The sequence below is a fragment of the Heterodontus francisci genome, chromosome 7, assembly GCF_036365525.1.
Source record: "Heterodontus francisci isolate sHetFra1 chromosome 7, sHetFra1.hap1, whole genome shotgun sequence".
In the NCBI taxonomy this organism is placed as follows: Eukaryota; Metazoa; Chordata; class Chondrichthyes; order Heterodontiformes; family Heterodontidae; genus Heterodontus; species Heterodontus francisci.
Genome location: NC_090377.1, coordinates 101,469,787 through 101,488,188, shown reverse-complemented (window position 1 = coordinate 101,488,188; position 18,402 = coordinate 101,469,787). Strand labels below are relative to the sequence as shown.

Genomic DNA, 18,402 nt, shown 5'->3' with positions numbered 1-18,402 from the left:
CACCAAGAACGTTGTTGGAATCTGGAACACACTACCTGAAATGGTGGTAGAGGCAGGAACCCTCACAACATTTAAGAAGTATTTAGATGAGCATTTGAAATGCCATAGCATGCAAGGCTACGGGCCAAGAGCGGGAAAATGGAATTAGAATAGATAGGTGCTTGATGGCCGGCGCAGACATGATGGGCCGAAGGGCCTGTTTCTGTGCTGTAAGACTCTATGACTCCATTTCACCGTGGCTAGATCCCCTCTCATTCCATTGAACTCTTACAGTTTAGAGCAGGGGCGTCCAACATCTGGCCCGCAGGCAGGATCCGGCCCGCCAAAGGTTCCCATCTGGCCCGTGGGTGTAAACTGTACCCAGGACCGTTCCTCATCCTAGCCAGGGGTCCAAGACTGGAGATGAGAAATTTTCCATTGTCTTCTTCTTGCACATTGGCTTTTTAAAAAAAAAAAATCATATCAGTTTCACAGCTGACCGAGGGAACAGCTGTTTCCCATCTACGGACAGTTTCGGGATTTTTTAAAAGCCCGCTGGAAAACCCCAAATCTGTCTGAAGTTTGGAAATGGCTGTTTCCGATGTCAACAACTGTCAGCTGTAAAACTAACTTGATTTTTTTTTTAAACTGATCAACTATCTGCTGAGCATTCCCACTCTCTGCAACTGTCAGAGAGAGAGAGAGAAAGTGGGGGATAGAGAGAGAGAGAAAGTGGGGGACAGAGAGAGAGAAAGGGAGAGGGGGACCGAGAGAGAGAAAAAGAGGGGGACAGAGAGAGCGGGTGAAGAGAGAAAGAGGGGCAGACAGAGAGAGAGAGAAAGGGGGGTGGAGAGAGAGAAGGGGGACAAAGAGAGAGGGGATGGCAGATAAAGAGAGAGTGGGACAGAGAGGGAGGAAGAGAGAGTGATCAAGATCACTTTTGACAGAATGACATCTATCCAGAATACTCCGTATCACTACAAGTGTGCGGGCAAACATTGACTACTTGTGCAAGCAAAAAATGCCAGATATCTCACTAAATCAATGTCCAACATAGTAAAGAGAAAGTAAGTCAATAAATTAGTCTTCTCATTTAAATCTTCTTCACAAAAATGTACATTTGTTGCTGTTTTGATTAATAGTAAGATAAATTTTAATGCCTTTATCTTCTGAAATTGTCCCACCCGCCCCCCCCCCCCCCCCACCATGTAAGACAAAAATAGTAATGTGGCCCCCCACACAAAAAAGGTTGGATAACCCTGGTTTAGAGGTTCTACTTTAGATTGTTCCTTGCTGTACTACATTACTAATATAAATCTTATGATATAATGATCACTGTTACCCAAGTGTTCCCTCACATTTGGTCCATCTCATTCCCCAGCATCCGATCCAGTAATGCCTCCTTCCTAATTGGACCGAGAACATACTAGTCAAAGAAGTTCTCCCCAACACATTTCTGAAATTCCTGTCCTTCCTTATTCTTTATTGTAACATTATCCCAATCGTTATTTGGATAATTGAAGTCCCCCAATATCACCAGTCTATAGTTCTTGCACATCTGCGATTTCCCTGCAGATTTGCTCCTCTGTCTGTCTCTCTCTCTCACTATTTGGAGGCCTATAGAATACTCCAGTAGCGTGATCATACCCATTTTGCTTCTCAGCTCTAACCAAATTGATTCTGTCCTCCCCCCCACTCAAGGACATCCTCTATTTCCAAACTTCAAAGATCTATGCAACCTAACCTTATAGTTAAAATCCCTCATTCTTGGAATCATTTTAGTAAATCTTCTCTGCACTCTCTTAAGGACCCTCACATCCTTCCTAAAGTGTGGTGACCAGAACTGAATGCAATACTCTAGTTATGACCTAACCAGAGCTTTATAAAGGTTAGGAACATAGGAAATAGGAGCAGGAGTAGGCCATTCAGCCCCTCAAACCTGCTCTGCCATTCAGCTACATCATGGCTGATCTTCAACCTCAATGCCATTTTCCCGCACTATCCCCACGTACCTTGACATCTTTAATATCTAGAAATCTATCAGCATAACTTCCCTGCTTTTCCAGTCAATAGCCCAAGATCCCATATGCTTTGCTAACTAGCCGCTCAATATGTCCTGCCACCTTCAAAGATCTATGCACATGAACCCCCAGGTCCCTCTGTCCTGTACACTATTTAGAACTGTACCACTTATTCTTTATTTCCTCTCACCAGCCCTTCTGCCAAAATGTACAAAATTTTGAATTTTCTAATTACAGACATCTCTCTCCACTAAGCCTGTTCGATCCTTCTTCCGCCTTTCCATACTGCCAGGTGCCAACAATCCTTCTCAGAATCTCCACCCCCACAATTTCTGATCCTAGGACCCCATCTCACCACTTACAAACCCCTAGACCACATTCCAGGAGCTCTGTAATTCTAGAACCACCTCCAATGTTCCCAGATTACAAGACCTGCCCCAGTGCTCCCAGATCTTCCCTCTCCAGTGTTCCTCTAAATGCTTCCAATCTCTGGAATAATGCTGAAAGTACTGCAGGCCCCAGGATCCCCATCTCACTGCTCCAAGATGCAAGGGCCACCCTAATGCTGATGTCAGTGTCCCTGGTAATACTGCACGGCATAGCATCCTGTTCTTATAAAACCTCCGACTCTCAGTGTATAATAGTACAGAAACTCTGCTGATAAATAAAAATATTGAGTATACAAAGTTCATATGATTACTTTCTTTCTCATATACTTTTTCACCTGTGGGGAAGCAATTCACAAGTGATGTAAATGATTGAGCGATACCACTAAAAGTTATGTTGGACTAGAAGGTATAAACTGTAATAAAAACAAGAAATGTTGGAAATACTCAGCATGTCAGGCAGCATCTGTGGAGAGAGAAGCAGAGTTAATGTTTCAGGTCAGTGACCTTTCATCAGAACTGGCAAAGGTTAGAAATGTAATAGGTTTTAAGCAAATAAGGTGGGGGTGGGGGGAAAGAGAACAAATGGGAAGGTGTTGATAGGACAGGGTCACACCTTCCTTTTTGTTCTCTTTTCCCCCCACCCCTACTTTATTTGCTTAAAACCTATTACATTTCTAAACTTTGCCAGTTCTGATGAAAGGTCACTGACCTGAAACATTAACTCTGCTTCTCTCTCCACAGATGCTGCCAGACCTGCTGAGTATTCCCAGCATTTCTTGTATTTATTTCAAATTTCCAGCATCTGCAGTATTTTGCTTTTATTTTAAGGTATAAACTGTGACTCTACTGTACCAGAATGTTTTGAATGGTAACTAGCAGATGTTTATGGAATTGTATGCTAAAGTGTGACAGAAACTAAGTGTGATGCCGACAGGAAGCGCCAGCTATATGTAAGATGTTTAATATATTGTAGCTGAAACACTGAATAATATAGGTCGCAGTATATGTATTATTTCCAGATGGCATCCTCATTATAAATGATCTCTGCGATTATAATAAATCATTACTGCATTATGTCATTCCCAGTATGCTAGTTTTTAAGTTGTCATTCAATCCTAAATTAACTTTAACATTTAAGAGTATTATTTCAGAGTATCCCGATGGCTCAGTGTCTAATGGTATTGAGAATATAGGCGAGAAAAGATTACTGGTCCTTTCTGCATTGGCTGGTTTGAACTACAGCTTTAATATGTGCATTACAGTTGGCCTCAGCATCACCAGGGATGGAGGTTAGGGAGGGAGGGTGGGGTGGGAAAAGCAAGGGTTCCTTTACTGGATCACTATCTAGTGACAGCTATTAAAAAACACTCTTATTAATCCGTACTCGGATTTTAAGTAAGAACAGGTTTGGGCTTGAATATAGCTTCCTCTGTGGTCAAAAAACCTGCTGACTCTATCTAATCTCACACATGAAGAACAATCTAAATCCGTCAGGTGAAGCACTGGGATGCTGTTGGAACCGTTGGAACTGTATAACAACATCAGTTATCATTTTCAACTGAAAGAGTAAAAGGAGGGGAAAAGATTCAATATAATTTCATAAACCTATGTCCAATAACAGTCACCTGTATAATTTATGTGAATTCTTTCTTCAATTAAAGGTCACAAGAAAACCTTTGTTTCCTGGAGACTCTGAGATTGATCAGCTTTTCAGGATTTTCCGCACACTTGGTACCCCAAATGAGTCTGTGTGGCCTGGGGTTACACAGCTACCTGACTACAAAGCAAATTTCCCTCGGTGGATCAGACAGGATTTCAACAAGATACTCCCCAATCTGGACATAGATGGCAAAGATCTACTGATGGTTGGTGGTGCACCCAAATAAATAACTATTTTAACTTTTAAATTGTAACAGCTGTGCATATATATTTGTAAAGTAGTGTAGATATTGGCACCAACAATTAAGGGATGGGTTTGTATCAGTGCCCTTATACAGCACCACTGAAACCATAATTTTTTGTGGTAGATTGACCTGATAATTTCAAGTGCTGGATTCAGGCTCTGGTCTTCAGGGACAGGGGTTTGAATTGCACTTCTGTTACTTCATGTTGTTCAATGGTGTAAATTACAGAAATGTTCACTTTTAAAAGTGGAGTAAATGAGCAGAGACACTTAGGTATGTAAGTCTTTAAAAGTGGGAGGTCAAGTTGATAAAGCTATGAGAAAAAGCAGTTGAGATCCTAGGTTTTATAAATAGGGGTAGATTTTGACTGTGCAGTAGTGTAAAATGAGTAATAGCGAATTGGCAGTCCGTTTTACATCGCTCCCAAGTTTTACTTTCATTGAAGCATGGTCAAAATCTGCCCCATAGAGTGCAAAAAAAAGGTGATCTTGAACCTGTACAAATCATTGGTTAGGTTGCAGTTGGAATTGTGCCTATTAATGAGCACCCATAAGAATGTCCAGGGCATGAACAGGGTACAGAAGAGATTTACTATGATGACACCTGGGATAAGAAACTTCATAAAGTTAAGATTAGATTTGACAGATATTCAAAATAAGATACTCAAAAAGAATTTTGACCAATACATAAAGAAAAATTGTGTCTGCCTGTAGGTGAACCAGTAACTATGAACTTTGTTTCAGCAAAAGAATAAAGGGAGAGGTTAGCAGAATTTTTTTATGGAGAGGGTTGATAAGACATGCAATACCCAAATAGAAACAATGGTAAGGCAAGATCCATAATAACTTTTAAAAGGAAAATAGTTAAATATTTGAAAAAGAGATCTTAAAGGGTATGAAGAAAGGGCAGGGGAATTGGACTAGGTGGATAGTTCTTTCAGAGAGACAGCACAGGCTTGACTGGCAAAATGGTGTCCTTTAGTACAGAAAGATTCTATAATTTTAAGGTTCATGGTATGGTGGTACTGGAAAACACCTTAAAGTAGCAATTAACTGTACTCAGGTTTACTCATTCTTTTTAAATTCTTCACTGAGTTACAAGTCAAAGATTTGTCTAAGGCTATTACAAGCAGAATGCCATGCCAAATTCTAGACATGAGGGGCTGAATTTTCGTTCTGCGATCAGATGCATTTCCGGGTTCCAAGCCTGCATCTCATTGGCACCTGATGGCCAATGCAATTTTTAATATGAAGGCCAGTTAGTGGCCAGAGTGTATACTTACCATCCAATTAGCAGTGGTGGAGGCACGGAGTAGGCAGGAGAGCAATGAGGCGGGCACGATTTAAAGGCGAACTGGCAGTCATTATTGTGGTTGCCGCTTTTAGAGGAAGCTTGATTGGAGGTGGCAGAGGAAGTGAGGGGCCACAGCATGTTGGGGAGGACCTGGATACAGTGCCGCAAATGCTTCAATGACCTTCTGTGGACTGGCAAGGTGAGTGCAATGCTGCACCCAGATGACACGCCTGCACTTCTGCAGTCACAAGCATACACACGAGATGAGCAGCCTGAGGGCGTATAGTCCCCCAGAACAGTCAAAACCTGTGACCAAGAGGATTACAGAACCATGGGAAAAGATCACATCACTAGCAAGTGCGCAGGATGCAAAACCGAAGATAGTAAGATCACATGTATTAGCGCTGCTGGAAGTAACAAAGGAGGGCACTATGGTCCTAACTCTCACCCTCTTGACCTTGCAGGAGAAAAGAGTGCACAACACAAGAGAAAGGACTCAGTCCAGAGGTGGTGGTGTGCCACATCTAGCCATTCTGACAGCCATGGAGGAGGCAGCCCAGCACGTGAGGGAGTGGGTGATAGCAAGATGGGAGTCCATGCAAGGCATGGTGAAAAGATCTGATCATCTTCAGGTGACAGGGATGGAGCTTCCTTCTCCCTGTTGCCTTCCTGCCACGGCATTAGGTCTAATGGGCTACTTTGGTTCTGCGGAAACAGCTGCTAACATATGATTTAGCTTAACTATCTTCTTATGTCTCGCACAGGGACAGATGTGGAGGAGGAGCTAAGGCAGGGCAGGGGACGTCTGTCGTCATCTGCAGAGGAGGAAGAAACAAGCGAGGCTGTACTGTCACACCAGTCAAGCGCATCCTCCACCAGTGCTGATGCATACACCTTGGTGGGCCCTCTTGGATTTTAGAACGGGTGGCACAGCGTGACCAACACTTCATGAGTGAGCAGGGGGAGGTGTAGGAGGCAGAAGCAGCTGTGGGAAGATCCCCATTGCTGAATGGAGGACAAACGCAGACATGCTCAGTTGGGTGTAGAAGCACAGCCTCAGGAGTTGTATACAAGGGTGGTATCCTGGATTAGCAGTGGGAGATGTATGCCTACATGTCAGAGTTCCCTGAGGCAATGTGGAGTCATGGAAGCAATGGAGGAGTCCATTCATCACATGAGCACTGTCATGTCTCAGGGTTTTGAGCACGTGAGCTCCTGCATTGAGAGAGTGGCCAACCTCAGCGGCATCACTCTGAGTGTATGCAGGAGCCACGTGCTGACATACACAGAATATATGGGACATTCTGTAGCATTGACCATTCAGTGGTGCTAATGGCATAAAGATGTTAGTGTTGTGTCCCTAGTGGTGGTTCCCTCGGTTACATAAGCACTCTATCAAAGGGCTGAGGGTGTCGGAGATGATGTTGTGGGGCCACCCCTCAGGGAGCTCCATCATCAGAATCTGATACCTTGACCTCTCTGACTGCGGAAACATCTACTCAGCAAGCTCCTGTGACAGAGGCTGTCCCTGTATTGCCTTCGGTGGAGCAGCCTGTGGAGATTCACCCATTGACACCTCTTAGACGAGCTCAACCACCACAGACATTTCAACCACAAGCAGCCATAAGCAAGCAAGCTGCTCCACCTCATCCACAGCCACAGGGGGAGCACCCCTTAGGACTGTTTGCGAGTGAAGGCCAGGGCGCCAGTAAATTTCACGTTGAGGTTCACTGGAATGACATATGTTCTGTTTACATATAGTTATGAGAACTCAATACAATGGATGTGGTGTTGTCTGATCCAAGACCTCTGTGTTTCCAGTCTTTGATGAAATCAAGGTTAAAGGAAGCAAGACGTTGGGGAGTGAGGCAAAGGGTTGTGCTGGCTGTAAATGTGTGGTTGGTTGGTGGTGACTTCTGCCTCATTTATTGTGGGAAGCAATTGAATACTTTGCGTTGTGTGGATGTGCTATCTTATTTAGATTCATAGGCACTCCTCCATTGCCTCTTCCGAGGAAATGTGCTGCTCCACCCTCTTCAAGGTCCACATTTCCTCGGGGCGCCATGTTATGGAGAGCAGAGCAGATAACCACAATACGAGACACCCTTGAGGTAGGGTGCTGGAGGGTGCCTCCCACCTATCAAGGCACTAGAACTGCATCTTCAGAAGTCCAATGGCTTGCTCAGTGGTGGTCCTGGTGATGAGATGGCACTGGGTTTTTTTTTTTTATTTATTTTTATTTAGAAATACAGCAGTGAAACAGGCCCTTCGGCCCACTGACTCTATGCCAGCCAACAACCACCCATTTATACTAATCCTACATTAATCCCATATTCCCTACCACATCTCCACCATTCTCCTACCACCTACCTACACTAGGGGTAATTTACAATGGCCAATTTACCTATCAACCTGCAAGTCTTTGGCTGTGGGAGGAAACCAGAGCACCCGGCGGAAACCCACGTGGTCACAGGGAGAACTTGCAAACTCCGCACAGGCAGTACCCAGAACTGAACCCGGGTCGCTGGAGCTATGAGACTGCGGTGCTAACCACTGCGCCACTGTGCCGCCCAAAGGTTGTAGCGCCTTTGTGCCTCCATTGCAGCGACTCGCATTGGTGCCAGTAGCCATCTGTTCAGGGAATATCCCTTGTCCCCTAATAGCCATCAACAGAGTCTCTCGGGTCCAATGAAGAGCTGCAGCAACTGGGATTGCCTGAGGATGAAGGAATCATGACTGCTGCCTGGTACCATGCACATACCTGCATGATATGCTTGTTGTGGTTGCAGACCAGCTGGACATTTAAGGAGTGAAATCCCTCCTCTTGAGGAATTTCCCTGGCTGCTCAGTCAGTGCCTTGATGACCACATGAGTGCAATCGATGACCCCCTGCACCTGAGGAGATCCAGCGATAGAGGCGAATCCCAATGCCCTCTGTGCCTATGTTGTGTTATCTATTTGGAACTCTATGTAAGATTCAGTGCTCTCGAACAGGGCATCTGTGACCTGCCTTATGCAATGATGGGCAACCACTTGAGAAATGCCATCCAGTTCTGCAACCGATGCTTGGAATGACCCAGATGCAAAGAAGTTCAGAGACACTGTGATTTTTACAGCTACTGGCAGGGTGTGTCATGAGACTTACTAAGCCTGAGGTGATCTTCAACAAGGGCACAAAGGTCTGAGACCAGTTGCCTGGATAGGCACAGCTTCCTGTGGCACTGATGCTCTGGCATTTGTAGGAAACCTATTCTTTGTCGGTACACCCTGTTGTGAGGGTATCGCCTGTTAAATTTCAGAAAGCTTGTTATGGAAGTATAATGCTGGAGCCTATATTTACTCAGTTTCACATTTATTGTGCAGAGTAAAAGGATTATAAACATGTAGCTCCTCACTGAAAACCCATCACCAGTCTCAGTGAGTTTCTGCTTATAAGTGCTCAACTAAGACCCCAATTAACACCCTTCACTTGCATGTAATCAAACCAATGACACACAATTAACAGATTCCCTTCTTTCTTTCACAGTACAATTTGGATTAATATGCGCAAACAACATTTTAAAATAAATTCCATATTATGCACAAAGTATTAACATGCTCAAGGAACATTTCAAAATAAATCAAAAATAAATTCCATATTGGGTACAAAGAATTACATTGTGAGAAGCCCCTCCTCAAGCACCCCTAACAGTTTCTTTGTACTAGCATTTCTTTTTGTGAAACAATCGGATAGCTGATGACTTGCATCTACCCATTTAAGTTTGGAAATTTCCCTTCTGTCCTGCATTTGTTTCAATCCAGCAAGAACAATATCTAGTCTTTACTCACTCACACTTTTTGTAGAGTGTACATTGTCCCACAAAGAACCATTATCCACATAACATTTAATGGGTATCCTCCCTTCAGTATGTTCTCTGTTCAGAATTTCACCCAAAATATTTGACAAATAGAATCCCATATCCACTGCCTCCACAAGAGCCAGTGTTTCCGCAGCTAATGTGCTTTTAACAACTCGTTTTATTTTCTTAGCCTCCCAAGCTAAAAGACGACATTTCCCATTTTCACCCATCAGAAGTATTATGAAGCCAGCTGCACTCTAATACCCATCAGCAAGATTAGCATGTGAAGCATCACTAAAAATTATTAGCTTCATGTTCTTTGGGTCACCTAAGGATGGGAACTTCAGTACACATTTCTCCAGATTTAGCTTTTCAACGTTTTATTTGCCCTTAAAACATTCTCAACTTTCGGATGTTTCATCATCGTGCTTAACTCCAGCACATCAAAACTAGCATCAGGCCTCGTCTGAGAGCACAACCAGTTTAATTGACCCACAAGGCTTTGCAATTGCTCAGTATCTGCTTTAGATAGATCATCAACTTTCTGTGAAGACCTAACACGATTAACCTGGATGGGAGTAACACTCTCTAAATAGGATTGTTAATTCAAACTTATTCCAGACTTAGTCTGCTTAATATCTAAACCATTATATTTAAAGGCCCCACAAGCCTGACTCCCAATCTTAAATTCTGCCCTAACCTTATTAATAAAATTTTTCTCAAAATCTGTAGTACCACCCCATAAGAAATCGTCAACGTGCATGATGAAGATGATTATGATTAGAGATACAGCACTGAAACAGGCCCTTCGGCCCACCGAGTCTGTGCCGAACATCAACCACCCATTTATACTAATCCTACACTAATCCCATATTCCTACCAAACATCCCCACCTGTCCCTATATTTCCCTACCACCTACCTATACTAGTGACAATTTATAATGGCCAATTTACCTATCAACCTGCAAGTCTTTTGGCTTGTGGGAGGAAACCGGAGCACCCGGAGAAAACCCACGCAGACACAGGGAGAACTTGCAAACTCCACACAGACAGTACCCGGAATCGAACCAGGGTCCCTGGAGCTGTGAGGCTGCGGTGCTAACCACTGTGCCACCCTAGATGCCTGAAAGTTTCCCTTTATGATACCAATGCAACATTGCAGGATCTGCTTTTAGTTAAACACAATGAATTTTCAACAAAACAGATCTCACTGAGAAATACCACACCCTGGAAGCATCATTGAGGCTATATATGCATTTGTTCAGTTTCCATAATTTTCCTTCTGCATCTGCTGCCTCTTTAGATGGTTTCAGGTACACGTCTCTGAAAAGTATCACCTTGCAGAAATGCGGCTTTTATGTCAATGGATCTACACACCTATGAATATGTAGCCAAAAAGATTTTCAAGATTACTTTTCCAGCTGTGGGAGGGCCTACTCTAACATCGGTATCACCCAGTCGCTCTTCAAAACCCCTCGCAACTAGCCTCGCTTTAGCCTTATAAGTTCCATTGGGAAGAACTTTTTCAGCACAAATCCATCTCTGTGACAAGGCTGGCTATCCCCTGTCTGGTACCTCCGAATAAACTCCACACTCTCTCCAGCTCTCTCATTCCTTATGTTTTGTTTCTCTTATTAGTTTATCCTCAGGGCTATTGGCAGCCACTAAAACGTCACGATCATGAGGACTTCTGCTTCTAGTTCTGTTCCGAGTCTGCCCTCTAGCCGTTGTTTCATTGTGGAATCTGTTCAAACTACGGCCTCTATTAGCACTTTGATGTCTTTCGAAACTACTGCTAGAAGATCTCCCTCACACTTTATCGGAGGCTCTTTCTCCAGTACGTGATCGCTTCCTTATGCAAGAGTCACTTCCAAACCCACAATCAAAACTTGCACTGCGCTTTCTTACCTGCCACTCTTTCACCCCATTCTGCCAGTCCATGGCTCTGGCTTCTTGACGATCATCTTGAACATTTAACCAATATTTAAACTTGCCTGTAGATTTTCCTGCACATCCCACAATTGTTGCATCCCTCCATTTATTAGACCCCTCTGGACTATATGTCACTTGAGCACCTACTCGAGGCAATTGGCCTTTGGATGCAATAGCTGTTTTCTGAGCATCATGATCAGTCACATTCCTATCCGACTCTTGATCTACCTCATTCTGTTCCTCAGGACCTTCATCACAAAACACATGAGGTACAAGGTGCCTCTTTTCCCTCTATCAGCTACTCAGATTCTGAGATTTTGTAATAAACTTGATTAATCGTGAGTAATGAACCTTAACAGTTTGATTTCCATGCTTGATAGCTACTGTCTTACCATCTTGACCGATTACCTTAACAGGGCCCTTCCATTCCCGATGGCCCACTCTTTTATTATACACCAAATCTCCTGAACAAAATTCCACCTCAGATGGCCTTATATGATGCCTCAGAGCTCTGCAAGTTTTCTCAGAGACCTCAGTCTTGATGAAAGTCCGTCTTCCTACATGTAAAGCATTCAAATCTGTCAAAAAAAATTGGAACTAATTGTAGTACCTTCTAGAGCAGGAGGACTATCGTACAGTACAGTACAATTTGGGATCCTGACTATAGACCAATTGATAGGGATTATATCCTGTAACTATCTAAAGCGAATTTTTCGCATGAACTGCCTATGCCAGGGCACTTGTCAATTTGCAGTTTGGCTACCCAGCTAAGATTTTATGTAACATTTCATCAACCACTGCATGATTCCTTTCACAAAGCCCATTGCTAAAAGGACTTTCAGCTGCAGTATTCATAACCATAATGTTCATGTTTTCACACATATCTGATAACTCATCATTAGCAAATTCCCCTCCATTATCAGTCAGAAACTTAGCTGGTGCCCCAAGTCCAGTCCCTATCCATTTCTCCATAATTTTGTCTATGATCACCCTTTTGTCCTTACTATTTATTATCGTAGAAAGACTAAATCTAGTTGCTAGGTCTATAAAATGTAGAATGAAAACATTCTTGTCTTTGTCCCATACCTTTAAATCCACGGCAACTACCTCGTTAAAGTCACGTCCAATGGAAGGCTGACAATAGGACATGATGGTGTCCTCTGATACTTATTACAAATTTCACACTTTTCACTAATTGCTTTTATTATCCTCGTATATTCTTCATCAATCACACCTGCATCTTTTAGTAGGGTTTTTAATCTCTGACAAGAAGGGTGAGCAAATTGTCTGTGTAACTTTAAGACAATTTGCCTTTTATTTCTCTGATTCTTAACACCTGATGCCATCAATATTTCTCTAACACTCTGACTAGAAACATCAGGTTTTGTTAAGGGGATACAATAATGCCCTGACTGGGTAAATTACAAATTCACTGGCTTCCCAAAAACAATTGCCTTATGTACTTATGCCTGCTTCCAGTATCTGGATTATTTCTAAATCTAGTAAACACTGAATCCCCCATTCTGTGTCACCACAAAGTGCCCTGCTTGTTCTACCAGGACTGCAGGAAATGATTTTTCCCAGGAATTTTTTAAGGCAGCAGATATTTGGTCTAACAGGGAGTCTTTGTCCAAGAACCGAACCCCAGTTAGAACCAGGAGCCTGTCCGTATGTGACACCCTAGCACAATCTAGCAATTTAAATGCTAGCACTGAACCAGGGATCTCCAAATTCAATTTCCTCGATCTTCTATACAGTCTGTTGAAGTCCATGATATATTCCTCCTTTAAATAACCATCTGTTTTCCGAAATCTATCAAAGTCTGACCATATCTCATATGCATTCAATAGAACATCTTTCTTGTAAATTTCATCCAATAATTCTAACAGAAGATCCAACATCAGTAGCCAACTGATGAGCATCCAGTTCACAAAACACTTTACTTCTGATTTTACTTTTGGTAGGAAGTGACATCGCCAAAACCATACCTTGTTTCCTCTTTGGTAGAGATGTAACCCGTGTCCACGTATCCACTTCATTCTTCCACTGGTCAAATGGTTCAGCCTCCGAGAACACCGTAGGGTAATTATACCCTGACAATTTACACTTGCTTTCTGCCATATTTTCCACAATAGGCCTTGAGATTTTAGTTTTCTATCCAAAGAAAATTTCCTAGATTCCAACCTTCAGCTTTAGGTAACCATCCTCTGCTACCATGTTAAATTCCAGAAAGCCTGTTATGGAAGGATAATTCTGGAGCCTATATTTTCTCAGTTTCACATTTATTGTACAGTGAACAAGGATTACAGACATGTTGCTCCTCAATCCAACCCATCACCAGTCTCAGTGAGTGTCTGCTTATAAGTGCTCAACTGAGACCCCAATTAACACCCTTCACTTGCATATAATCAAACCATTGACACACAATTAACAGATTAACATTGCCTTTGTTGTCTCCCAGCCTCTTGTTCCTCATCTCTGCATCTTGCATGGCCAGGGGTCTGCATCTATTGCTGAGGCTGCTCCTCATCACCGCTCATCTCAAATTTGGAATAGCTAATCCCATTTGCAGGAATGGCCTTTCTTGCCTCCAGCTGGACTATGCCGCCATGAACCCTGCAGTCTTACATTACCACACCCCCACCCACGCCACCAACTGCTCACTAATCAAACTCTCAAGGAGCACTGATGACATGATGGTCACTGTATGGCTCCGAATGAGGTAATTCCTGAGCCTTCTCCCTCTTATGCAGTATTCTGACTAACACCGCCTTCCATGACTGGTTCCCAGCTGTGAAACCGCCTGCTCCTCATGGGTGGGCTGCTGACCATTCATGTTTGCCGTGCCTCTACTCACAAATGTGAATTGCCCCTCAAAGAGCTGGCACTTAGCTCGTTTGCATGCCAAATTACAAATCCTCTATTTTCGGGCAACTTGCTGCTTTCTGGTTCCTGACTCCAGTTTCAATATCACAGTGTGTCAGAACCACATTGGGAAATAGTCATGCCTCTCGCTGGCATGATTTTCTGGGCCCAGCTGTCTCCATACCCGCCTCTGACACCCTACAAAAATTCAGTCCAAGTTCTGCATATAAAAAATGTGAAATATTTGTCAATAGTAAATTTAGTGACTCTGGAATGGTAACTGAAAAGATCTGCAATCTAATATATTACTCAGTCTAGAAACCAAAGAATAAGGATCTTGTATATCTGTGAGAGAAACAAATACCCCTTAGAGCATGCTGTAACTTCTTTCTTTTATACTGCTTCAAGCACAGTGTAACCTTTTAAATTGCGTTTGGATGTAGATAAATGGTATAGTGAGAAATTTCCAGTGTCCAGTTCACTCTGATGGATAGAAAAGAAGAGCACATATTTTGACAATCTGAATACTAGTTATCCTTTACCTGAGAAGAGTCCTTCCTTGTTTCTTAGAACCACAATGTGAATGTTAGTCTGGTTAGATTCAGTTGAGAAGCATTTTGTTACTTTTCCCAAATTTTCATTTCCTGCTGTCGGATTGTTTGCCAGCAGTTCTTTCTGCAGCTTTCCATTCATCATTTTTCATATAATTCATTAATTAGGCTCTCAGTTGCACAGTCCAACAGGCTGTCTTTGCTCTGCAGTCCTTGATAAAATAAGACTTCTGATATAGTTATTTTTTGTTACTTGCTTATCAAAGAGCTAATTTACATATATTCTTGGTTATCAGTCAGCTCTGTGGAGATGTATTATGTGCTGGTTAATTTCTTAATTATCACAAGCGATATTATTATTCAAAGACTAGAAGTTTTCCTGTTACTTTTAGTAACCAATCTGGGAAACATCGATTTTAAAACATTTCTTTCTCATTTATAGCAAATGCTCCAGTACGATCCTAACAAGCGGATTTCTGCAAAAGTTGCTATAAGTCATCGATTTTTCCGTGATGTTACCATTCAACTACCACATTTACAGCTGTAAATATTTGGTGGTGTTCACTTGGAAGATAAAGCAAGCTTCTCAGTTTTCTTTCATTTCCACTTTAATGCACTATTTTCCTAGCAATACAGCTGTTTATCAGAAGATGAAAAATTGTACTTGTAGAGTATTTTGGCAAAAGCTGGACAAGTCTGTTGCTAAGTTAAAACAATCAACCATAAACTCTGAAGGCAATGACATGTAAAGATGTATGTATGATATGTATGATACTGGGTACAATACTTTGGTAAGTTTAAATTCTGTTATAGATTATTATAGATTCTATAAAATTTGAATCCATTGTTAGATTTGAAATTCCATTTTTTGTAGAAACATTTTGAAATATCACAGGGAAGAGGTTGATATTTTACAACAGATATAAATCAGTATGGAATACAGGAATTTACTTTGTAGAAAAGTGTTTTTCAAAAATGAGCTCTTTGAGATTTTACAGCTTGTAATAATTTTAATATTCTGGGTTTTTTTTGTTCCCCAATTAAATGCATTTTTACAGTAGGCTGATAATCATGATGGTAGACCACTGAGCCTCAAATTGGAAGACCAATCCTAATCTCACTGACATTCAAGTTCATTTGCTGTCAGTGGGCAAGTTTTATCAGTTCTTTCTTGAGCTTCCCAGACATTCCCATCAAGTTAAAGGAGGAACCAGAAATTGTGGGGGGTGGATGGGGGTTGGCGAGGGGGAATTTGATTGCATATTTCTATCACCCACTTAAAAGTGAAAGTACTGTATATAATTAAAAACATAGTTTGCTACTGTTTCAGTACCAACTTTTCATAGTCTATCTTTCATAGTCACTTCTAAAATCCCAGTCGATATATCAGTCTTATTTTTATCAGCAGTGTTTCTAACCACTGAATTGCAAATGTCAGTTGTGACACTGCAGAAGTTTGATGTCTAGCTGCCTCGCTTTTCGGAGCCACCTGGGTCCTTAGTTCTTGTACACATGCCTGTTTGCCTGTTCATCTATCCCTAATGTGAAGGTTGTTCCAGATGAACAGAAACTGAGGGTCCAGGATCCCACTGACCATGCGGTGCATACAGCTTTGATGTATCAAACCTCCATGTACAAAGGATACGACAAGGGTAGTATTCTTATATTTTAAAAATGAATATCTTATGTAAGCCAGAACAAAATATACGTCAAGTTAGTTTGGAAGCAAATGTAACTCGACATTCTGCAGGCCTTGTTTTTTTTTTCATTTTTGTCTCATTTTAGTTATTTTCTTTTTAAGGCCATGCTCTGCACTATTCCCAAATAAAAGACGACAATACTACTCCCTAGTCAAGTTTTGAAGTTGTCTAAGATAAATGAATGGTTCAATGAGAAAATACATCACCTAATTCAGTACTGAGCCATAGATTAGGAAAATCCCACGTTTGATCTGTGGTCTATGTTGCATTCACTGATTTAAGCAGTGATTGTTGTGGGGCATTACAGTTGACCTTACAGATTCTCAGACTAGGGGAAGGAGATATCCACTCGGATTCTTGCACCTGTTCACTGTCCATTGTTCCAAAGTACGTGTATGGACAATGAGTGAGTACAGGCTTAAACTTTTTAAGCCCTTGAAATGATCATATGAAGTCACACATGAAGAATATTTGTTGTAGCAGAGGACTGTTGCTACCCGTGAAATTGTACCTGAACGTGAGTTACTATGCTTAGTAGAAAAGGAAATGAAAGAAGAGAAAGTGGAAAGAATAAATAACGAGCAAGTGACCTCATATAGGCTTTTGCCTGAAACCAATGTTGAGAAAGTGTATGAATTGTGGTTGGGATTGCTCCCTCGGATTTTTCTCTCCCTTTCTGTAAGGATGTGACTGAAATCCTGTTTAACATCTCTACATGACATTGAATTATTTTCTTTAATTCATGGTTTGCTATTGTGTATTTTTTTCCTAATTTATAAGTTGACCAAGTTGTGTTTGAACGGTATTTTACCATGTTGTTTACTGCAAAAGGATTGATTTTGATACTGGAATAATTGCAAAAATAAAAGGTAATGATTACAAAACCTGGTTTGTTAACAAATAGTTGTACAAGTTATTTAATATTGTGATCATTTGTTTTCCAGACTGCTGAATATGACAGTATCTGTATACAATGAAAAACTAATGGCCTTTTAATTGCTAATACCTTGAACCGAAATTTTGTAGTTGTACGAAACTTTATTTATACGATCAAAGTGCCCCGAGGACAGTTTTCTAAGTTGACTGGTGAGATCACAAAGAATCCGTACCTTGCACTAGAACAACAGCAGACATTGTATTACATCATTAAACTATGCCAGGTGGAGCAGTATCTCTGAAGAGTAGCACCTGACAATTTTTTTCCGTGTCCATTTGCTTTATCAGTGGATGATTTCTTTTATGTCATTAAAATATGTATAGTCCGAGGTGCAATGAATGTTGAATGCAGTTTCTGGCTGTACAATAAGCTACTGTCCTTCAGCTTACAGATATTTCCTGGGTGTACGTAATGTCCTCAGTTTCCAGTTCCAGTCCAAACATTCTAAAGTGAGACAACTCATATGTGCAATTTTTTGATCAATACTTTGGTATGCAGCCTTCAACTACATTAATACCTATGTATAATGTGTTGTTAAATAAACATTGTGTGGTTTTTGATTCTGATTAATATTTTTCTTAGTACTGTATAATCTATTTTTAAAAATGATCTAATCTAGAGAGTCCTTGACTAGAGACCAAAGTAGTAAAAATCACCTGTGGTAACATTTTCAGACATGGACTTGTAAAGTTTTGTTGCTGGATTTCTTCTGATTGAAGTTAAAAAGAAAAACTGAATATCTATAATTGAAATAAAATAGCAGTGCTAGAAATAGGCAGATGGTAAGTCATCAAGTGAAAGAAAAAGATCAAGGGCAGAATTTTAAGCAGACCATGGGGACAGGAATGGAGGCGGGAGAGGGCATAAAATCAGGATGGGTCATGTTGGACAGGAAGTCCGACGTCGTGATGTCCCATCCCAATTTTATTGATGGTGGTAAAGATGGAGGGTGGAGTTTGGACGGTGACATGGCTGGCAGGTAATCAAAATCA

The 18,402-nt window shown here is 41.5% G+C and overlaps 1 protein-coding gene across 2 annotated transcripts in view; it reads left to right on the top strand.

The window, feature by feature from the left end:
* LOC137372183 (cyclin-dependent kinase 2-like) overlaps positions 1–17,970 on the top strand; it is a 75,178-nt gene extending 57,208 nt beyond the window's left edge. For both annotated transcript variants that reach the window (XM_068035750.1, XM_068035746.1), the window contains 2 exons: positions 4,051–4,254; positions 15,216–17,970. In XM_068035750.1, the coding sequence (XP_067891851.1) occupies positions 4,051–4,254; positions 15,216–15,320 (309 nt within the window). In that variant the 3' untranslated portion in view covers positions 15,321–17,970. The remainder of the gene's footprint in view (positions 1–4,050; positions 4,255–15,215) is intronic.
* Positions 17,971–18,402: the final 432 nt, after the last annotated feature.